Source organism: Lutjanus erythropterus, chromosome 2, assembly GCF_056507025.1.
Source record: "Lutjanus erythropterus isolate fLutEry1 chromosome 2, fLutEry1.hap2, whole genome shotgun sequence".
Taxonomy (NCBI): domain Eukaryota; kingdom Metazoa; phylum Chordata; class Actinopteri; order Lutjaniformes; family Lutjanidae; genus Lutjanus; species Lutjanus erythropterus.
In genome coordinates this window covers 37,037,171-37,061,619 of record NC_139318.1, presented here as the reverse complement: position 1 = coordinate 37,061,619, position 24,449 = coordinate 37,037,171, and the positions used below count along the sequence as shown (strand labels likewise).

At 38.8% G+C, this 24,449-nt stretch overlaps 1 protein-coding gene across 9 annotated transcripts in view; it reads right to left on the bottom strand.

Moving 5' to 3' along the window:
• Positions 1-1,429: 1,429 nt before the first annotated feature.
• anks1ab (ankyrin repeat and sterile alpha motif domain containing 1Ab) overlaps positions 1,430-24,449 on the bottom strand; it is a 61,173-nt gene continuing 38,153 nt past the window's right edge. For 2 of the 9 annotated variants that reach the window (XM_084738772.1, XM_084738828.1), the window contains 10 exons: positions 20,253-20,360; positions 17,652-17,822; positions 15,125-15,292; positions 14,194-14,265; positions 13,464-13,547; positions 13,195-13,332; positions 10,161-10,337; positions 6,956-7,054; positions 6,013-6,110; positions 1,430-4,012 (listed from right to left, as the gene is read on the bottom strand). In XM_084738772.1, the coding sequence (XP_084594898.1) occupies positions 3,979-4,012; positions 6,013-6,110; positions 6,956-7,054; positions 10,161-10,337; positions 13,195-13,332; positions 13,464-13,547; positions 14,194-14,265; positions 15,125-15,292; positions 17,652-17,822; positions 20,253-20,360 (1,149 nt within the window). In that variant the 3' untranslated portion in view covers positions 1,430-3,978. Of the gene's footprint in view, positions 4,013-5,846; positions 6,111-6,955; positions 7,055-10,160; positions 10,338-13,194; positions 13,333-13,463; positions 13,548-14,193; positions 14,266-15,124; positions 15,293-17,651; positions 17,823-20,252; positions 20,361-24,449 lie in introns of those variants that run through there. The other 7 variants (XM_084738780.1, XM_084738836.1, XM_084738788.1 and 4 more) reach the window with 7 other exon arrangements.

Below are 24,449 nucleotides of genomic sequence, written 5' to 3'. Positions count from 1 at the left end.
TTTTAACAACACTTCCTGCTGTTTTGAAGGTATTTCCAGAATCAAGGATCAAAGATCCTCCAACCATATGAATAAAACATTCAGCCTGCTGCTGCACCATAGAGAAGATGTTTAACTGTTTCCCAAACTGCAACTTGATTTACTTACTCAGGTAGACAGAAATATCAGATCTCCTCACACATTTACTATGTCACAAGAAAAATATAAATGCAATACTGTGTAAAAATATAATGTAATGAAGAGTAACATTATTATAAAAATAAATACAACACTCATTTTTAATAATTGGGACAAAACTGTATTTTGAGGGGTTTTGATTTTTACTCTTTGATTATGCTGAGGAAATACATTTTCAAAACGAAACCAGCCAACCTCCTGATTAGGCTTTTTATTAAATGTAGATCAGATCAAAATGTTACTTTTTTTTTTTTTTTTTTTTTGGTTTCACAGTATGGCTGTAGTGAGTAACCATTTTACTTAAGTTCTCTTAATGCTAATCAAAATACCCTTTTTTTTAAACCGTAATTCTTTATTTAGAAGGACTACAGCGTCGACATGTTGAGACACATCTGATAGCAACAGAATTGGTTGAAAAATGTAAAGTTTACCGGTGCTAGAGCAGCATTTCTGCCTTTTTTGAAACCAGGAAGTGAATAGCTAAACCTTTTTACAATTAAATCATGTTTTTGTGAAAATCTGACAGAGCTGATAGAAATCTGGGACACAACTTTAAAGGGCCAACGTTTTTATACAAGAAAAGATTTTAAAACAAAGGTGATTATAATAGAACCTTTTTATGTTAACATAATTATATTATCAGTACGTTGTTAGTTTTAGATTTCTAAGTCTCTGAACACATTTTTAAATAGAAGTTGTGTCTGGGTCAAGGGTGTTTTCTAGTACTGAGCAAGGTTGGAAATAAGAAAAATAAATAAAGCAAACCAAAATTGTAATTACATTAGTTTTTTTTTTTTTTTGGTAGAGCCTGACTCTACTAATTCTCATGAATGGCTAATAAAAACATGTTCTTCGTGTTCCAGTTTTGTTCCGTTTAGAAGTCAGGACTCAGGAAAATATGTTGGAAATGTTATTAAAATTAAAATTATGCCAGATACATTATCATTTTTCTGGAAATACCATCAACACAGCGATAATGTTTTTTTCCACCAGGCACAAGATTGCATGCTCGGCTCTGTGACTTGTAATATAACACACGATATTAAGCACAAACTGGGAGTTAATCGTTTGTTGAGATTACAAGTTGCACCACCCACTAACCTCTAAAGCAGGGGAAACACTGATAGTATAATTGTACAATAATTACCATGTTGTTATATTTGTCACTTTAAATTTTTAAACAGCTGGTGTAATGTTTCCTTCTGTGTTTTACTGTTCAACCATAAAACAAAATCAATGCTGACAACAGACGTGAGAGGGATTCTTTTGTCATTGTATTATTTAATTTCATTAATATAATATTGCTTTGAAATTTGAAACAGTATCACATTTTCTTTGACAAACCATACTCTGTCCACAAACATGGGCAAAGCATTGTATGCTGGTACAGTTTTTCTTTTTTTTTTCTCTACATTTTTGTTACATTTCTGTTAACCCTTTAATAATTCCCAGTTACTATCTCCCAATAGACCTGAATCAATAGAAATGCTCATTAATGGTCTATATCATTAATGGTCTACAGTGCTCTAAACATTACAGTACCTACATGACAAGATCAGAGAGTCACATGGAGGCCAGGAGATAGACTCGACCTTTCTGACTGACCTCTCTCGAGACAGGAGTGATACACAGGTCCTGTTTTAGCCAGTGATGTGGGACAACAGGTTACCTTTTCGTCTGTGTGTGTGTTGGGATTCATATCAGGGGCAGTAGTGGAGGAGCAGGGGGATATACAGAGTGAGATCTAAATGTCAGAGTAGCGCTGGTTTGGCCCTGCACACGTTGCATAAGGCTTACCTCTCGTTTTCTCTCTCTCTCTTTTTTTTTTTTTTTTCCACTGCTCTGCCCGCTAAACTCAACACACGCAAAAAACACACTCACATCGGCTGCTCCCCTTCAACTCACAGCTTGGTATCCGGAAACTTGAACGCTGGGGTGAGCTACACAAGGAAAACACCAATGTTAAAAAAGACCCCGGTTACATGCACACAGCCATATCATGCCACCAAAACTTGCTTTAAATAGCTGCTGCTCATTAAAGTGTAATGCTTTTACATTATGCATTCATACTAGAGCAGGTTGTCTTGGTGACACACAAAATGGGAGAACATACGTGACAAAATGTTGGGAGGAATGACGACAATGGAAACGTGGAAGGGAGGATGAGGATGAATCGCTGTATTTGGTGTGTAAACGAAGAGAGAGGGGGGGAACATAAAAAGCGAATGGCAAAGATGAGTGAGAAGAGACGAGACACTGCTACAGTACATAACAAAGACTGCTCAGGCCAAGTGCATCAAAGGGTACAAAACACAAAAAAACACTGCCAACATGCATCGTCAGTGGAAGCTAACAGTTAACAGTCGGTACCGCACACACAGACAGACCAGCTACATCTTTTAGCAGTCAGTCTGCAGCCACACTGTCTTGTGGAGAGGAGCTCAAATGCCTCACATCTCCTGCAGCACACAGAAAACAAGGACGGCGGACAAGTGATGTAACGGTAACAGTCCAAACTCCCATGAGGACAGACAGAAAACAAGGCATACAGCACGCACAGCAGGTAGTGCACACAGGGGAGAACCCACAGATACGTGTCGACTCCACAACGAGCATTTTTGAGTCACAGTGCAGGAGGGAAATTTCTTTTTCTTTTTTTCTCTTTTAAATAAAAAAAAAACTGTGTCATGTTCTCAGCATAACAAATCCATTCGCATTAACACGACACCAGAGCAACACTTTAGATTTGGCTCTTTTAATGTAGTGGAATTAAATCTTTTCACTGCCGTTTATTTTCAAGCGGCACACTTTTGCATGTGCTGTACCTAATTCTAAATTGGCATGAAACAGCACGGATACCTACCCATGTAATCATGATAATAAGATGCTATGTTGGGAAATGTGCGCCAAATTGTGCATCGAGTCAAATGAAATCGTGTTGAGGGTGTTTTTGTTTACCAAAAATTGTGAAATGTGGAACCAATGTCAGTACACTCAATATGTTTTTGGTGGTATCTCTTTGTTTTTTGCCTCTGGTTGTATCAGTGTCCTTAACCACTCTCTCCCAAAGTATTCCAGTCAGCTCCCATCTATCAAAAAGTATCACAAATGCACTAATTGTCTTATTTGCACCGTAAGAAAAGAAAAGAAGGTATTAAAAGGGATAGTGCCATGTTTTAACACAGTGTTTCTTTCTTCTTTTCTTTTTTTTTTTTTTAAATTGGCAAGAAGAAGATGCTGTGATTTGCAGTCTCTCATTGCTACCGTTGAATGCTGAGAGACAGGGCAGTACAAGGCCAGAGCAGAGACTCATCTGGACAAAACTGTACCATCATAAGAAACGTCGTCATCCCAGCCACAGTCACAGTCAATTTAACACACCAGGAAATCAGAAGTGTTGTCTTTTTTTCTTTTTTTTTTAAAGTCTTTTAGAAGCGGGGGGGGAGGCGTGCAGTTGTTGGCGGTAGTATTCAGTAAGGTCGGGATGGGGGCTGGGGTGGGGTGGGGGCTTCAGTTGATTATAGATAACCCGAAATGAAGTAAGGCTGTTGTCCCCGGTAAAGTGTAGGAAAGTTGTCCTCCTGTGTGTGTGTGTGCGAGGTTTCAGTTCTTGGTCCATTTGAGTTCAGACATCAGTGATAGATTCATGAGCGATCCATCGTGTTGTTATGACTACTGTACAAATGCGTAGAAAAAAAAAAAAACAGGTTGTTTGCTGCATGTTGCTGTTTTTGTCTTTCACTGATTGATTAATTGTCCGTCTTGCATCCCATGCTAGCAAAGCAGCCTCCTCAATGTGCCTCACAGTGGTAGATGCCTGGTAAGACAGGACAAGCTAAAGATGGAGAAAGAAAAAAATAATAACTTTCTTGAGGCAAAACAACCAAACAATCAAATAAGTCAGTAAATTAAGAATAAAAACTGATGTTAAAAAAAGAACTAAAAAACAAATCATACTTTAATTTTACAGACTTGGAATCTAAATCTTCCATCCGTGTAATATCAAAAGGGTCTGTTAAAGGAAATGTTAAACATTTTGGGAAAACCACTTAGTCGCTTTCTTGTCAAGAGTTAAATAATACTGATACCACCGAAACATCTGTAACATAAAGATGCAAGAGCTGCAAGTATCGAGGTCCCACCTAGAGACAAGGCCAACTCAACCACAAGCAGAGCTCAGCTGTCAATCATGTGAAACCCCCTTTTCATAGCATCAAATAACTAATTAAAACCAAACTTAGTTGTAAAATGAAGACTTGAACATCAGTAATAAGAACTACCTAAAAGGACAGAAACTACCTTTGGAAAAATGTATTTGATGTGTACTTGGAATAGTGTGACCCATGTGTTGTCTATTAACATGGAAGGGGCGGGATTTATGATCTGTACTGCATCCAGCCACCAGGGAGCTATCAGGATGTTTTGTCTTCACTTTTGAGGAACTGACATGTCGCCTTTCTTCATAGGTCATTAGTTCATACAGTAAACATGAAGCTACTGACAGCAGCTGGCTACCTCAGTGTAGCCCAAAGATTTGAAACAGCATCTCTAAAGCTCAGTAATGCTACATCTACTTTGTATAATCCATTATTTTGCCAGACTGATTCTCAGTTGGGATCAGTTGCCCAGCAACCTGAGGTCAGGAAGAACGCCTACCAGCACAAAAGCAACAAGTTGAAAATCTTGTTTGGAAGAGTTTTAAATTCACACACAACAGTATGCAAACAGTGACAGTTGAATTTTTCAGAATAAAGGAGTAAAAATGTCCAACTTGGCATGTGTAGAGTGACTTTCAGTTCATATTAACATTAAATTAACAACATATCCAAAGTGTTATCCTTGTCCTGAAATACACGTTACCATAATTTCTGTTTGAGACAGCTGGCATTGCTGTGGTACTGGTGTCAACTACAACATTCCTGGTCTTGTAAGTCTCTAATAAACAAACAAGATTTAATATGTTCATTCATGATCAGTAGAGGTGCTGGTACGTGGATTGTGTTTTTTCTCCTTGCCAGGCTGGCTGTTTTGCTCTGTTTCTAATTTTTATGCTTGGCTAAATTAGGCAGCTGTTGTCAGTGGCTTCATATTCACTGTACAGATGTGAGCGTTTTATCAATATATATGACTCTCGGCAAGAAAGCGAATAAGCATATTTCCCAAAAAGTTGAACTTTTCCTCAAGAAGTTTAAAACACTGGCCCCTTTGGTATTACACACAACTTCGTATTTTACACAATACTACAAACTAAAACTTTCAGGAAATCAAACTCTAGATACAGAACAAAATAAAAATGAGCATGCTCGTTTTGCCTGTGGAGAATCAATACTTTAAAAAAATGGCCAGAAAGAGGAAGAAGAATAAAGATGCAACCTCTGGGAGCTATCGGGGATTTTGGAGGCAGATGCAAGTTGTCAGGAGGAGGAGGATGAGGAGGAAGAGGCAGTTTGGTTGAGAGAGCAGGGCCACTGTAAAATGACATCAGTCCAGGATCATCCGTTCCAGGGCTCCGCCATTGGCTGCAGCAGCAACAGGCGAGGGAGGCTGCCAGGGGTGTTGGGGAGGCACGGGAGAGCCGCAGGAGTGTTTGTCATGGTGGGTAAAAAGAGGTTGGTGTGGGTCGCTGGGCAGGGCAAAGGAGGGTGCAGGAGTAGGCAGCCCTGAGGGATGCTATACCATCACAGTGAGAAGGCACGGGGCTCGCATGTATATATATACGTGTGTGCGTGTGTGAGAGATAAATAAAGAACCGGATGCAGGGGGGAGAGGAAAAGTACGAGGGGGTGCAGAGGGGCGGCTGTGGGGATCCGGCCTCAGAATATGGTGGTCTCGTACTTGGTGCTGACGGGGCGCCTGTTGGAGTCCCGTTGATCCAAGAGCCAGGTGGTGCTGCCCAGGGAGTGCATGTCTGCGTCCATCTCCAGGGGGTCGATCTGCCGGGGGGAGGGAGGGAGGAGGGACGAGAGGAGGGCGTGAGACGGGCGGCAGTGGAGGCCATTGCGCCACACTGACAAGTCCTCAGCTCACACACGTGCATGTGGATTAGAGGTACAGTCCAGTGATCATGTTATAATCACAGACACTCAGGGCTCAATCCACAACATGGATGATGTCTGACAGAAAACACACCCTGCTCTGTAAGCCGCAGCAGTAAACCAAAGCTACGACCCTCTGGGAGTTAAAAAAAAATACACTGATTAGTAGTTCTTGTGCTCACACCAGTGGCTCATACAAACATGAGTGCTACTGTCATAATATAAGCAGTCAAAACACACATGCGGATTAATACTTTGAGCTATATATGACTTTAAAATGGCTAAAAAAAAATTCCTAGGCATTTGAATTTTTAAAATTCCCTGTGTATGAATGACATCTTCAGTGTCTTAAAAAGATAGATACAAAAAATGAGAAGGGGAGCTTAAAACCACCCGACAGAGACAACTTCAACCATCTTGTTTACAAATCCTCACTGGCACAATTAAGCCAGTCGTCCTCATAGAGAAGTTAAATCACATCAAGAAGGCCTCTCTTCTCTGAATGTGTTTAACCAGAACTTAAACTAACTGCAAAATCTAAAATGTGAGATGAAGATGAGAGATGGGAAAGTAAAGGGGATGAGGAGAACGCTTATGGTTGAAATTATTAAGAACCACAAAACAAGGAGACAAAGTGCGCCACGGCACCCCGACGACGACAAAAACAAAGAGGGGAAGGACTCGTGTGTAAGCAGATGTGTGTGGTGATTACAGGTTGAATAGAGGAAAGGAAAGAGAAGGACCTGGACTCCAGGGCTAACAGAGTGCAACGGGAGGAAGGAAGGACGGTGGGTAGTACACGTGTGACAGTGACAGCAGCGGCATTCGAGCAGAGGGGCACCCTGGGAAGCAGGAGGACCAAGAAGACAAGAACAAAGACATGTTAAAAAAACGAGAGAATAAGAGGGACAGAGCAATGAAGAAATCCAGTTGCAGCAGTTGATCACCTGTTTTAGAGCTAAAAAAGGGAAATTATTCACTGAAATTATTCTACTCAGCACCCTCCATGAAATAAGAATTGTCCAATCATAGCTTAGCAACCGTAACTAGGCACGACAGCTCTGTAAAGCTTTGAATTTCTACACGTTGAAGCGGTGTGCTTAGGGCTGTAGTAAGGGTGGAGATTTGGAGGGATGGTATCGTTTCTTTAAGACCAACACAAGAACAGACTAAATTTATGAAACCGTGTTTACCTTCACTATCATGAGCTGCAAACGTTACGTGCTCAGCTAACTAGCTTAGTATATACAGCAGTAACTCGGTGTTATTTCAAAGTCCAGCGAGCAGATTATTAGGTATCTGCGTTACAGATTGGCCGGTTTTTGTTCTGTTCAGTACTAAGCTTTCAACTGTGTGACATTTTCCCACTGTGTGGAGGCTGGTCTTGGATGCCACAGTGTGCAGGCTAATTTAAAAATCTCTGTCCTTCTCTTTATTGAACTTAAAGACAACACTCCAGCAACTAGGGATGCCCTGTTTTCTTTTATGCTGATGTTGTTACAGCAGCTGTGTAGCAGTGAGGTTTGACAGTCTGACTGCTTTGTAGCTCCCGACTAGTGAACGAGGTGGGAGGCAGGACTATATTATGCAAGCAGTGATTGCTCTCAACCGCATGCATGGGAGTGTTAAACCACAGGTGTGTAGTACTGGTTTGCCTTTGGGGCTTTCTTTCAGGAAAAAACATTATTAGCAAAGACAGAAATTATTTTTAAATACTAAGCATATGACTAGATAAATGAGACTTGGAGTGCCATTAACCTCATCAAGTCTGGATAGCATGTTGTGGATTCATTCTACAGTGACATGGACATGCAAGGACAAAGAACTCTTCAGGAATTCAAGGCAACACAGGGTGAGAAACTGATATACAAATCATTTGGGGGATTAAGTGCTTCTGTATATTAGTTAGCATGCGAAAATGGCGCCAACCCAGCTGAGAACTGCCTTAAGTTTTTTGCAACGTCGATCCATTTTTGCAATCGGTAACAAGCAGACAAAAAGCATTCATCCGCATCTCCCAATAGCATTTTTACTGAATAACTACCGATAACGATCAGCGACTGATCGATCTGGGCATCCCTGCCAGCAATCCCTACCAAAGCACCCAAGATTTACATGCATTATATTTGTCAAACATTTTAGTGAGTCCTCATCTTAACAGCTTTTTGTCTTGTAACATTAAAAGTGAAAGCACTGTTTGACAAGCATGTAAAGCTTAGCAGCCAAACAGGGTTATGCAAATAGGTCTGCTCTATTATTCCTTATCATTCTTATAATAACAGGACTAACAAGCTCTTATTCTGCAATACAAGTACAATGATTTATTTGTCTGTCTTCTGTATGGATCATGGTGGTGAGGACGCTGACTTTTTGCCCAGTACATGCTCAGCCTTTTAGCAAAATGTCACATGTATGGCCATGAAGTGCACATTCAAGACCACATTACAGTCTCTTGTTTTGATACAAGTCGGCTGAACACATTAAAAAGCCACCCGAGCCAGCATTTTCAACAAACTTAGTGAGCTTATGTTAGCTTTATTAGCTAAAGCTGCTGAAACCTGCAAGCAGCAGTTGTGTTTTCTATGAATTAGGGTCAAGCATAAGGGGAAAAGTGAGAGGACGAAGATTTTTTTTTTAAAATACCATTTCTACTCCATTCTCAACCTCACATTTCAACTTTATTCTTGACATTTTGACTTTAATCTCAAAATGAATAAAAAAAAATCTGATTTATTTTTTCTTATGCCTGGTTTTAATACTGAAAGCTCTGATTAATTCTTGACATTTCGACTTCACGATTCATGATTTTTCAACTTTATTCTCGACATTTTGACTGCATTCTAGAAAAGTAAAGTAAAACAATATATCTTCATAGTCTCTTATTCCCCTTAATGTGGCCCCAATTCTCCATTGAACTTTTCAGCAGGGAAAATCGACTGTCAACAGCTAGAAATGAGAAACCTATTTTTGTTGTCTGAAATTAAGGATCCACTGTCCCAAAAATCACAAAGAATTCCAAGTGTTAAGTCTGTCGCTGTTATCACTGTAAACTGTGCCGTGCAAGCATGGAAAGTTTGACAGGTGTAGCAACAGTAATCTCTCCTTAGGGAAAATAAAAAAAAACAAAAACAAAAACTGTATACCTGTCACAGTTTCAGTTTAAACCAAGTAGATACGGTAGCGTTCACACAGCCATAAAAAGCATGAAAACAAATTGCAGCAGATAGGAGTCTCCCCCCTTCTCATTTAAAACTTAAACAACCAGCCAGACTCATTATGCAGCTCTGTGATTACTCCATATATTATCCTTACAGGCAGGTAGTAAAGCAAAGTGATTTGTGTCTCTGCATAAGCATGTGGTCTAGCAGTGTGCATGCTCCCGGCTGTGCGGCTCTCTCAGGTGACAGTGATCACTGAGTGCTCATTATATGCAGCCTGAGAGGTCAATGCATCAATGCGTAGCTCAGGGTATACGTGGACATTTACGCAACACACTCAATCAATAGTGAGGAGGCAGAGGATGGGTCTGACCGGCGGGCCTGAGCCCGCAGAAAAGTCCCAGAGGAAATCAAATAAACGCCTGTAAGCAACAAATAAAACTATTCATTCATCATGTTTCGCATATGCACAAAAAGAAGATCTCCCCTGATCGGAGTGAGTCAGAGTCGGGGGGCGGGAGAGATGAAATTGGTAGCAAAGTAATGACTCATCACTTTCTACCACACACACAGCAAATCTTCCTTTGTAGGTGGCCCATTGGGGATTCAGTAGCGGGTAAAAAGTCGGTCACGAGGTCTGTGTACCTTTTCTGAATTATGATTGCACAACAGCGTGTTTCTACTCTCCCTCTGTCCTTTTAACAAGTAAAGCAGATTAAACACTCACACAGACTCACAGACAGACACGCGTTCAACATGTTTCTTTGAAGGGTTATAGGGTGGTACTCACTGCTGATCTCCGCATGCTGCTCCATGACTGAGACACAGGACGGCTGGTTTTGGTCTCTATGACCTCTGAGCCCAGAGACGAAGGTGGGACGTAATGTCTCGCCCTGGACTGGATTGCCATCTGATAGGCCACCTCAAACGCCTGTCCCAGTGTGAGGATGATCTCGTAGGTCTGCGTCTGTGTGAAGGAAAATTATAGTTATAAAACCTGTGTTCAAATCAGTAGACAATATAAAGTAATGTCTTGGTAATAAAAAAAAAGGAAGTCTAACAGCTGCCATTGCAGCCTGTGCAAACTAGCAGATTCTCAGAAACACTGTGTAATGTTTTTGTGATACACGCAGAGATTTGTGGCAGTGGTTCATTTTGTGTTGTATTTAAACCCCGACAGCTAGATAGCAGTGTTTTTATCTATCTTCACTGTTCTGATTTTATAAAAGTTAACTTTTTCATCTAAGATTTTATGCCTTTTACTCTTTATTCTTTCAACTCTGACATATGACTTTGACAATTTTCCTAAAGTTAGATTAAAAAATCCTTACAGTATCGTAATACAAGGTTCAATGGTGCTTGATTGCCTGACAGCCAGGGGCAAGTAAAATGCTATTTCAGACTAGTAAATCTAGCAACTCACTTTCCAGATCTGGTAAGTGGTTGAAACAAAGGATTAACCACATTGTTTTTCTGGAGCTGATGATGGAAGCAGTACCATTTAGAGGCCTGCAGTTGCCATTTTCGATGCTGAGTGTGTTGTACACACAGAGAGCAGCATTTGTTAACCACTAATAAATAAAACAATTTGTAAAGGGGCAAGTAAAAATTTATTTTAATCAAGTAGCTTTCTAACCCACTTTTTTTCACCTGGCCAGTGGAAAAAAAAATTTACATTAAACCCGACAATATATCACAATATATTACACTGAAACCTTGCTGATACACAGTGCTAACATAGTGCTAACTGTTCTTCAGGGAGGTTGTTTTTTGGTTTTGCAATAGATTTAAACTGAATTTAGATTAACCTGAAGAGAAACCGCATATGAACCTTTTGCTTATGTTAATAACCTTTAAAAGATAAAGTGTAACAGTTTGTATTAGTTCTTATTAGAATTTATCCATGTTGTAAATTGCTTTTTAACAGTTCTGAGTAAGATAAAAGAAAGAATTATGTATAAACAGATTCACTCTTATCTTTCAATTGTAATTTAATTACTTATTTCCAACATGCATATAGAGAAAAACATTAAACAGCGTCTGTCTTGACACAATTGGCTGATGACTGATTTATGGAAATAGAAGAGAAAAAGATTATAGGAGTAGTTTTGCTTGATTTTTCTTCAACTTTTGACATCATTGATCATGAGTTAATGTTGAAAAAATTTAAATTTTATGTTTTTTCTCAGTCTGCATCACTATTCAACAAAGCACACTGTTGGAGGTTGTTTTTACCAAAATGCAAAACCACATCAATTCAACATACAGTAATATACAGAGCAATGTGAGAATGGAATTCACTTATAAATCTTATCATACAACAAAACAATACAAAAGATTTTAAAAAAAGGTAAGAGATCAACAACTTGAGAAGAAACTTGCGTAATTAATATGTCTTCTTTGGTGTGTGTGTCATGGGCAGTCTGTGTTAAATTTATCATCATGAAAACTGTCTTTACAGGAGACATGTAGTACGATGTGTTAACTTAGTAGACTGTGATGAGTAGTGTAGTGTGCAGACCCCAGGAAGAATAGCTGCTGCTATGCAGAGGCTAATGGGGACATCAATGAACAAACAAACAAAACAAGTCGCTTGGACTAACAGAATCTACTGTAAGTTTAATTTTGGCTGGCTTTTTATAATGTTTCAATGTTTGTTTAGAATTACTGTTATTTTCCTGGCTTTGTAAGGTCTGATTTCAACGTGTTGTGCATCACACAAAAAACACTGCATAGCACACAAAACCACTGCTTCACATTGTTACAATAATTACTTTGTGTAATTAACTGCTGGCTTCTGTTTGAATATCCTGCTTTTTCAGTGAAAAGCAAAAGCCGTTTTCACATAACATTCTGCAACAATGAGCAGCTGTGTTCAATACAAATAAACGAAGCTCAAAATTGTATTTTGGCATTGTGAAAACTTTGATCATCAGTTAAAAGTGTCTCCTTGCAGTTAACCGGTGCTCCACAGTAGTCCATCTGCCAAAGATAAAAGATTGTCTTCGACCTTTGCAGAAGCTGAGACACAAATTACAACATAATCCATGTCTGTACATGGAAATGCCATGCATAGCAGGAGTGGAGCTCCAATCAAGCCATTAGATGAGCCAATCAAGCAAATAATGTCCACAGGATGCTGCATGCAGTTTAAACTGCAGGATACCCGACATCCCAAAAAAGGACACTGTTTTTTCTAAATTAATTAATTATCTGAAAATTTAAAGGGATAGTTTGGATTTTTTGAAGTGAGGTTGTATGAGGTACAGAAGCTAAGCAAAGTACTGCTGTCAGCAACCAAACATAAACAGTTACAACAGTTTGAGTGTACACAATATTTTGAATATTTTCACTGCTTTCTCTTGCCATTAGACAGCCTTTTCTAACAGAAAACTAATGTTATATATACATGTATGCCAGACTCCACTGGCAAAAACAGTAATTTCTCAGAACACAGGAGTTGCTGGTCTACTGTTACATCAGTTGGTTAGTTTATATGTGTTATTATGTGACTTTGGTCAATCTAAACTAACCTTTGAAAACACCACAGTCACAATAACAATAACACAAACTAAACAATCAAGGCAGCGGTAAACCTGCAACTCCTGTATTCTGCAACGTGAAAATACTGATTTTGCCAGTGGAATCTGGTCGGTTTGAACGAGAGTAAAATCTGGCTCATATAACAGCCGTTTCACACTGAAAAAGACTGTGTGATGGCAAAGAAAAGCGGTTAAGATATTGTTAACTGATATAGATTTTTTTTTTTATGTCGGTCTTTTTGGTTTGTTTGGATGTTTCTTAAACAGGATTGTATCACTCACCACTTCCACAGTGCTGAAGACGTGACAGAAGTGGTGGCCACTCTTCAGATCCTTGGTAATATAAGCAAAAGTGCAGAGGTCATCGGGGTCCTGAGCGGCGCACGAGATGTTCCTGATCTCATGCTCCGCAACTATAGTCTAATGGACAGAGGCAGGAAGTGAGTGCTAACTGGAAATCAACCACTAATGGAGGCTGAGAGAGTCAACTGCAATGTTTGTGTTGGACAGATCAATACACGCAGAGACACACAAACATACTTTCCCATTACCTTCGTGGCTGCATCGATAAACTTGACCCCTCTATAGGTAATGGACAGTATGACGACTGGACCCTTTCTGGAATCCTTTGATTTCTGTGATGGACACAATTAAAAGGATGAGAGGCAAGTACGTAATAGAGCTGCAGTGATTAGTCGACTAATCAATCAGTCGATCAACAGAAAAATAATCGTCAGCTTGAAGAATAACTCAAAACAACTGATCAATTATCAAAATAATTGGTGCTTTATTTATTAGTTAACAACTAATCAATTAACCAGAAACTCGGTCCAGGTCTAGTAGAAATATTTTGATAATCAAATAATTGTTCAAAGTAATTTTTAATCCAAAAATGGCACTAAAGTGTATTTTCAGCCTTTCAAATATGGAGATTTTCTGCTTTCTCTGTTTTATAGCATATTAAACTAAATATCTTTGGGTTTTTCACTATTTTCCAACATTGTATAGACCAAACAATTACAATCAATACATTCTAGAAAATACTTGGCAGAAGAATCAACAGCCCTGCTTAAGAGTATCAAAACACAATGGTTCACGCACTATAAAAGGCATAACAGAAAAATGAATGTTCTAGGATTTGGTCAGACTGAGAAAAGCAATTTTCAGTTTAATTTTGTTTCTGCAACCCTGTTATTTCATGTCTGACAGTTTGAAAATTCATTTCAGTACAAATTAAACCAGAAGAAGAAAATACTGTTAGACCTTTTCAGTAATACTCACCCTAATTTTAGCACAGGCATCTTGTGTGGACTCAATCCCTCGTAGATCCCTGATTATCATTGATCCTAGGTACTACAAGAGAAAATCAGAACACACCAGCATTGGATTAATTTAGAGCGCAGGCAAGCTACATGTCAACTACACAGTACAGGATGAAGACGCGTAGTAAATTAAAGGTGCAATATACAACATTCAGCCTCATAAGATGTCAGCAAACAACTATTTGCTATGTAAAGATATAGTGGAGTATTGGCATCCTGAGCAGAGGATGACACTACACTCCCTGTGTGTGTTGTTATCCAAGCTTTTCTGTTTATCTGGGATGGCTGTGCGTGCATGGTTATACATGTATGTGTGCATGTGTGCTTGCATGCTAGTGCACAAGTCCCTCTCTGTCTTCCTTGCATCTGTTTTCAACATGGCAGCCTGGTGAGCAACTTTCTCATATTACAGCTAAACAGTAAAATATGTTTCTTATTTTAAGTGAGAAATCAGTGATGCAGTAGGAGAATTTTGACCCTTCTTTGACAGTTTGATCTGAGTTTTGGAAGTCTCTGTTGGAAACCAGACACAAAAATGTGTTTCTAAAAACATTTTAAGTTTTAGTTAACAGTTTCAAGAGTTTAGTTTGGAAAACAGAGCCAAAATGGCAGCCACCTTTCTTGCCAAACGTTACACTGGTGAGAAATAGGCAATGTAATAACATCATCTTGATCCATGTGTTATCAGCGCTGCCTAATTTAACAGTTTAATCTGAGTTTTGTGAGCAGTGTGTGTTCAGATGGTGTCCCCCCCCCAAACTCCAGAGGAAGTAAATGTCATATGCAGCACATTTTAATAAAAACCCTTTCAATCTATTTTTTGGAAAACTGTAGACAATGAATATAAAATACAACGTATGTCTGCTTCTAGACAGTAAAAAGTGACTTACGGTTGCCTCGTACCCGCAGGAGTCCAGGATGAGTTTCTCAGGCTGGTGATGCCAGGCTGACACCGTGGCGTAGGTAGCAGAGTGGCTCGGCGGCCGGAGGTTTAAACGAGAGTCTTTGTGTCTTTCACTCTGTCTGTCCTGGACAGTGACCGTGACAAAAAGAGGAAACTAAACACTTCTATAAAGGCAATGGAATGTTGCGAATGTCTTCACATGTAAATATGTACATCTACATCTACACTAAAAGTGAAAAGCATATTCCACTGGTTAAACCTGTAGCCACATCGACTTCAAGTACAATTTTGTGTGTCTCAGTCAAGGTGGTGAAGTAAAAGACTTCTGACTGCTGTACATTAGTGTGAAGGCAACAGTAGTCTGCTTGGTCAGCACCTTAATATAAGTCCTTTTTGATCTGATGGTATGCTCATAAATATTCATGCGCCAGGTTGGGCCTTTAGGTCAATGTGGGCTGTGCTCAGCTCTTTCATAAATCTCCTGTCAGAGTAAAATATACTAATGACAAACTCCACTAAGCCTTCAGAAAAATGATAAGTATTGATTTTAGATCTCATGGATCCTGGGTAGTGCAGTCATGCACCCTCATGTGTGGACGCTCCTCTGTGTGTTTTCTCTTTGGCCTCAGTGAGTCAGAAACCAGGCATGCCATCTTGACTGCTTGTGTACGCGTCGTAGTTTGACCTTTAGCAAATGGTAAAATTTGATCACAGGGTTATTCTTAGTTCATCTTCTTAAAGAGGAACCCAAGAAATTCTGGGAGGCACAGAAAACCTGAATTCATGTCAGTGAATGAAGATTCTGTATCGGATTTTTAGCTATTCAAATGTTTCTAAAATTCAGAGCTACGCTGATCTGACTGGGTGAGTTTAAACATCCTGGCTGAAGTTAAAAACCACAGAGCTTTTAGTATGTTAGATAAAGGGTGATCTTGAAGTTGATTTTCATTACAAACAGCTGTATTACTGCAAGAAGAAAGAAGGGCAGGGCAGTAATTCCATGCTGTCAGGTTTTAACATTCAATAAAATGATATTCATCCAAATAAATGATTCTGAATTAATCCATACATACCAGCCCTAATGGAGAGTTACCTTAGCTAAGTAGCTAAACTTGAGAACGTCTGAGATATATGTAATTAGATTGCAGTTTTTCAGCCAGAAGCAGCAGCACTGTGTTTAATAATATTAGTTCCCCCTTTATTACATAAAACTTACTTAGACTTAGTTGTCAGTTTATTATGTACACCTAGCTAAAATGAATGCAGTCTAATACAGTCTTGCAAATAATCCTACATTCATGATGCTTATAATGTTAAGATTTATAGAAACTGTTTTAGAAAGATGTTGATTCAACTGAATGCTCATGCTGGAGTTGAATCCATCTCTAAATCAGTTTTAACAGCTTTAGTTACGAACATCTAAACTTACAGTAGTAGAATACACTATATATTATAAAACTGTGTGTCTTATAATACATTTTCTGGAAAATCAATTGAAAAATTGTGGTTAAATTGATAATATATCAAACAGGAATGTATCTTTTTGGCTACTCAAAACCTGACAAATCATAGTCATGCAAAAATTAAAATAAAATAAAATCTTTCCATAAAGCAGTCCTGCTCATTGATTTCCAATATTGTCCACAATGGTCTGATCCATCCAGAGATATTAAGGAGACAGCTACCACTGTGTGATATACGGCATATTCTTGGTATAAGGCAATTCTTCATCAGCTCCCACACTACCTGTGTATCTTTATAATTCAGATAGTATTCCTTATGTTCTCGGGACTTCTTTATGCTCTCTGTCCCAAATGTGCATAAAGAAACCGGAAAAAAATCATTTACATATTCTGCAATCTCTGCATTGATTATGCTGCAGAATGACTTGAAACCCCACAAAAGTAATTTCATTAGATGCTTTTAAATCCAAACTTAAAAAAGTGTCAGATTCCATAAGATCTCAATGTTTTTTTATTTGGTTACACAACTGACTCCTATAAATTTCCATTTTTGAAATGTGAGTTCCTTATACTTACTCATTGTTTTTTGTCTCCTTTTGTGGCCTGTTATTTATTTATTTTTTTTAATTTATGCTGCTTACTGTCTTTGTCAGGTCTCCCTTGAAAAGGAGATCCTTAACCTCAACGGGATTCTCTTGGTTAAATAAAAATGATTAGTCAGGGTAATTCTCTGACAGTTAACAAATTCATGTCATCTCATTGTACAATGTATTTTGTCACATCGCTCAGCCTTAATTACTCCTTTGCTGTTTTCCCTGGTTAAAGTCTGATGTTGTTGTGGTGGTTATGCCCACTGAGATTTAACTCAACCAGTAATTTTAGTTGTGCCTCCAGAAGGGCTCTGAGTCTGAGAAATGTGACATGTAACAAGACACCCCGAGACATCTAACTTTGTTCAGCATCCTCCTCTATTTTTCAGCTAGTCGCTCACTGACAGTAAGTTGGGTGGTTTCAAACAAGATGATAAAGGTAAAAGAAGGTGGAACTCACTACAGAGCGCGGCCTCTCACTATACGAACGCAGAGAAACGCTACAGTCCTGTTCAACTCCTCGCCGCCTCCGGTCTGACTCAGTCAATGGCAGGAGCATGTCCATGGAGCGACTGGTGTAGGGGTCCATCTGACTGAGGGGAGACGTGGTCTGGGACAGGAGGTCATGGAACTGCCACGTACACGCAGATACAAACACACACAGTCACACAAAAGAATACAAACGCATCACACACACATACACGGCACAGATTAATGATTTGACAGCACTGTCTACATAGGCTGGTTTTCCTGATCTACATCCAAGCTTAATCCTCAACAAAAGAGCCTCTTCCATGGAGATTCTCAGTTCTTTTTAGCCCAGTTTAATCTGCCTGGGAAATCAGCCCTGAGTATTTAACTGTTGTGAACATAATGATATTGAAGAATCTCATTCCAAAATTATCCGCTGCTAAAAAAAAAAAAAAAAGATCCATTTTCTCACAAAATGATGTTGGCGTTGAGATAAAACTCGCCATGAAATGTTGTTTAACTTTAATCGTAAGCTCTGTTTTGATTGCTGTTCAGTAAGAAAAATAACAGCGTTTTTAATCTGTCACTACTGAAACACTGAGCACAATAATTCTAAACAAATATGGACCCACATTAAATAAAAAAAAAACATTATGTATCTTTAATAGACATCATTGACACTAAATATGGATTATATTGAGCACATATGCAGAACAAGCCTGCTAATTGGGCATATTTGAGCAGACCCAATCTATTAACCAAATTAGGGTTAACAGCCTGTTTCTGCACCTCGATGGTTAAATAGTAGCACTAACGATGCTGCAGTGTGACTCACACTCTTGGTGCTGTAATGTGCTTTAGATAAAAACATCTTTCTCTGTCTTTTTCTGGAATCTAGTCAGAGCAGAAATCAAGTCAGTGCCACCTAATGAAGAACTAGCAATAAAGATATATACTAAACCTATAATACTGTCAGGCTGGGTTACACCACCAAGGATTCATTTTTAACCCTGATTAAATCATGGCTGATTTCTATCTTAGCTTTCTACCAAACAATGTAACATTTTGCAAAGGAATAAAAAGGAGCCAAAAGTTTATAGTTTTACCCTCTTTTAGACTTACTAAGTCCACGGAGCACAATATTGTTTTTTTTAATGTATTAATGTATTTTTGTTTGGGTAAGCAACCATCTCCATATCGATGAAACTATTTAATTTTGGTTTATATTACTAAACTTGTTGTTACTAAACTCAGATTAGTTTTGAATTGTGCAACAGAGCTTTGTTTAATTTTAAATCAGGATGTACTGATGTTAAATCATTGTTTTGCTGAACTCTGAAACTTTTAAACTTAAATTAAATTAACCTTTGTTAGTCCAACCCACAGTGTAACTCATCACTCCTCGGGAGAAAAAAATCTGTGGTGATGGAATCTAATTTCAAGGCAATGAGATTGTAAAACCAACAGAAAATGGCAATTGTATAATTCATTAAAAATCAAAGGCAACTTGCCCTACGGAGCACTCTGTTCTGAGTGTCCTCAGTAGCTCCAACTCTAACAAAAACGCTCAGAATTCCAAAAGAATCTAACAAAATCTGCTTTTTTTGTAAATGAAGAAGTGCACGTGTGGGGTATTCCACAAAGAAGCAAAATCTTTCTGGAGCTCAAATTCAGTCAGCACAAAATTATTTTTAAAAAGTGCTCAGAGCATTGATAAATGTCAATGACAATAACAAATCTTGTGTTCTTTTCAGTACCTATGATAAAACAAAACAACATAAATACAAAAAAAGGTAAACAAGAAAACACTGAGTTGGTTCACTGAGAAGCACATGTTGTTTGCGCAAGGGACCACTATGATTAGTGCAACATGTGGGAAGCAACAATGATTAGTCAAATGCGGAGCAGTTGCAGACAAAATTGCAAGGTCATGCAGAAGTCACAGGGCTTGGTTGAATTTAGGTGAACTGTTGTGATTGCAACTTCGCAACTTCCTGGAGGAACTGGGTAACAGTTCACTGGACTAACAGTTCAACTTTTTAGCTCAACAAGGCTGCCAACAAGGTACAAAAGTAATATAGTAACATTACAAGTAATGTACCTCATTATGTTTGATGCTAAGTAATGAGTAATATTTTTACTTTTTAAAGGATTAATAAGTAAAAAATAACTTATTACACTTTCTGTGTAACGTGCCCATCACTGCAAATGAGGGAGTAAGTCATGTCAATAAAATAACTTTCAACACAAAAGTCAAATGACAAAAGTCATGTGACACACATAACTTTAAATACCTTAAAACTTTTAATAACATTTTGATTTCACATGGGACACGACCCCTGGCTGCCTGTAGGAAAGTGTGTGTGTTTGATCCATCCATCCCATTTCCTCCATGTGTGGGCTCTCTCCCTCTTTATACTACATCTTATACAGCCACAGATGGGTTTGCATTGAAGTCCCTTGAAAAGCCTGGTGTGCTTTCAGCTGCAGATGGTACCCAAGGGGAGTGACAAATCAATGGTATGTGACAAGTTGGGATGAGACTGGGCTGAAATGTGAACTGTATCAGTTTCTACATCACCATTCTTACCATAATTGGGGACAGACGACGGGACTTGGTAGGAGCCTCTTCATAGGGTCTCTCTGCTAGAGAGGCGATGATCCTCTTCCTGTGGCCCAGGGCACCGATCTTAATAACCTAGAGAGGCCAACATCCGGGAACAACGTGAGGCAGACTTTCAAGCACATTGTCACATCAATATCTCTACCACAAGGATTTATCTAGACTAAGCTAATAGAGATACATCCAAAATACACTGACACAGAGTTAGTGGCATGCACCCCTCACTGGCAGGCATCCACAGGCAAACAGAAATGACTCTCGTCAATAATTCAGCCTCAATCTGTTTTGCCGTAAGCTAAAAGTACAGCACTGTCTCCTTCCCGGGACACTCCATAATTCACAATCCATTTTTGGACATGGTGTATAAATAACAGACATGAAATTGCCAATTTATGGGTCGATAACAGGTAATATGTAAATAATGTCGACCAAGTGATTTTCAAGTAACTGTATTGCACAGGTCCATTTCATTTGTCACAAGCTGAATATATGTTTTTATGTTACAGTATCTTACCACTGCGAGTTCACCCCAAACGTGTTCATCCATGGTATCTCTGTCTCTTTAAACCTTTTACACATGCAGTACCTATCAGCCGGTGTGGCTAAAATCCTCAAAGGAGGAACCATAGGTTAATTTTATGTAGACAAAACTCATTATCTTAATACTGTATATTTGCATAATTGGCTATTAACATTCATGCTCATCCAGTAAAGGTGGATGTCGAGTGATTAATGTTACATCTGCAATTATGTTGCTGGTAGAAAATATTCTATAGCAAGCTCATATGGTTCTTTGTCTGAAGGCTTCAATTATTTATTCAGTGAGAGTCAGAGACAGAGGAGGCAACTGGTCTGTCCTCTGGATTTCTGGTGCTGTTTTCATTATTCTCATGCACAGAATCCCAGTGAGACCAAGTATGCATGAGGTGTTCGAAATAAGAGGAAATTTAAATAGCAATAAAGAGCCTTGGGATTACATGGGGATGTAAACCAGCTCATATATCAAATTGACGGTTGATGCTGTTTTTCGTAAGATGCTGAAGAGGATGTAGGAAATGTAATGGGCAAAGCGAGTTCTGCCAAGACGCTCAGAGGCAGTTCTGCTACTCTGCACACTGAAAGTAATGTGCCCTCCTCTCACACCCATCTTTCTGTACTGCATCGCAGTCTGCTGGACACCATCCCTCACACACTGCATATACAGTATGTTTGGCTGATGCTTTCATGCTGCTGCTGCCGCTGCTACTGCAGCTGTTGCTGCTTTCTGCCATTTTGCCACAGTTGTCTTTGTGTTTATCGCAACTAAACACACATAGAAATGCAGTTGCAAGTGGGAAAAACATGACTGCTTATCAACCATATCAGATAATCTGTTTGGATTATCTGGTTTCCTCTCATGACATAAATGATGCTAATGTCTTTATGGTTATCACAACTGTATGAACACACTGATATTTCACACCAAAATGAAAACTATGTTTTTTTTCCTATTGCCTGTAGTACTACATTTATCCATCTACATTGTTTTGGTGTGAGCTACCGAGTTTTGGAGATATCAGCCATAGAGATGTCTGCCTTCTATTGAATATAATGGAACTAGATGGCTCTCAAAACGCATCTGAAAAAGTCAACAGCTCTGAAAGTCTGTTTCCATAAATCATGACCCCGTTACTCAATTGGGTTGGGCGACTGGACAAATGTATCGGCTATTGGCGGTGGGCCATTGAGTCCATTGACAGTTGTGTTTTCTTGGGGTGATTTTTGTCGTTTCATTTTGATAATTTAATGCTCCTACAGCAGGGGTCTCAACCTCAAATTGTCTTTGGACCACTGCTGGCACAGTCATCACAGGAGGGCTACTTCAGCATTCAAGTACTACAAGAAAGCGCAATATTTCTGAAAATTTATTTCTTCATTTCCACTGCATACAAACTACAACATACTTTCCTCACAAACAGCAGTTTCTAATCTTTTTTTTTTTATTATTGGACACAAACTCAGCAATTCTTGTCACTTCAAACTGGTCATACCGTTGATGAAAATGGCTATATATGAGATTTGTCAGTTTTGTCTGTGTGAGCAATGAATTGTGCTTTAAGTGCCAAATGTTTAAAATTGGTATTAAACAATTAGCAAAAAAAAAGAAATAAAAAATTATTTTGTGGGCCAGATTATATTATATTTTTGACATCATGATGCAGGTCAGTGGGAGGGAAAGCAGTGGCCAGACATGAACGTATATTGCCAAACGTTTGAGGCCTCTGGTCTATGGGATGAGAACCGCTGCTCAGCTGCTCAGAGACGCACTTTCATTCACGACACAGTACACACCCCCTCAGCCGGACAATAACTGTACTTAGCTGTATTTAGCCTGTAGAGTAAGACTATTTTCACATCTAACAAGTGAATTAAGGATTTATTTCAACCAAACCAGAGTTGGTGGTTGTTGGAACAGTGGCTGAGTTTTCCATTGTTTTCTGTCGAGTTTGAATGTGTGAGTGTAAGTGAGATTTGAGTGTGTTTTACAATTACTTAACAAAGCGATTAACCTCATCATAGTTCAGTGCTCAGTTGCATAAGAAGGAATGTAGGTGTTAGAATGTTTAATTTCTTGACACTTTGTGAGTTTGCTTTGTTTACTGGATGTAGCGAACGTACGCAGTCCAGGTAACATAGCATCTCAATCGTCCCCTGGTGGCTGGCTGCAGTATAGGTTGTAATTCCTGCCCCTGTTGGCAGAACGGGCCCCAAATGCAAAATCAAAGTAAATGTAGGGCTGGGCATTTTATTTATAATGATCGTAACATCTTGATTTGACGTAAGTGTTGTCTTTTTCAGTTTTAAAAGCTGCATGACAGTAAATTGATGTAATTTTCTGATGTCACCACACTGTTCTAGCTGTTCTATGTCTAAGTCATTTTATCCACATTACTGATGATAATTTACCAAAAAAGGGTTACTATTTTGTGAAAGCACCAATAGTCATTCCTACAATCTACTCTGCAATATGGAGGTATTTTGTCAAAAGTATTGCAATATTTACTAATTTTATCACCTCAGCTGCTTCCACTCCTGGGTGTATACAACATATCATCAGTCACATCCTACATGGTCAATATTTATTGATATTGGCCGAAATGAAACTTCACTATTGTGACTGGTTGTTCAACTCCATCGCCCAGGCCCACAGTAATACACTTATTACAGCACAACCACTTGGCTCCAAATGATGTAAACAGTCCAAGATGGCAGTGCTCGTATCCAAGATAATTTGGTTTAATCTAATACATTCTTCCCAAAGAAAGTGTGTTTCTTTTAGGTTATGTAGTTCTTACCAAAATGATGTATGTTTAAGTGTAATTTTTTTCTGATAAGTGTGATTTATTTAATGCCATAAAAAGGAGATTTCATGTCATTATTGACAGCTGAGCTCTGCTGGCCGGGTGAGTGGGCAGGAACTCAATACCACGGTTCCAACCATGATTCCTACTGCACAACTACTTGGCTCCAAATTACATCAACAGTCCAAGATGGCAGCGCTTGTATCCAAGATATTTTGGTTTAATTTTTGTAGTCTGGGAATCAAATTGTCCATTTTTACACAGACAATATAATAAACCCACAGTGAAGGCTAAGTCAATACAGCACATCAAAAGGATGTCTATAATCTCCTGTAACTCAGTGGTTCCCAACAATTTTAACATGCTAAAATTGCTGCCCCTCATCACAGGCTGTGAAAGTTCAACCAAAAAGGGATTTTTCCTTCTCAGATTGGTTCATATGAATCTTTTTAGAAGCCAGATGAAGTCAAACAATCCAGTATTTCAAAATAAATTAAAGATGAGAGGAGAGTCAGGAAAAAGTAATTTTGTAGCAGAGGGTATGTTTTTCTTTCCTTTCCTATGCCGTTAATCATCTTGCAAACCCTCAGATTTATCTTCAAGCCCCATGGGGAAAGCACTGCTGTAGTCTAAACACACACACACATCCGCACAAACAAAGACAAATCAGCACCTGCACACATGTTCAACCAAACTGCAACATGTGTTTCTCTATAACCACCACAACTTTTATCCCAAAAGGAATCACAACCCCTTTGTAATTAGAAAACATCATAAAGTGTTTTCCACACTGTTTCCATGAAGATTAAACCAAATAATGTAC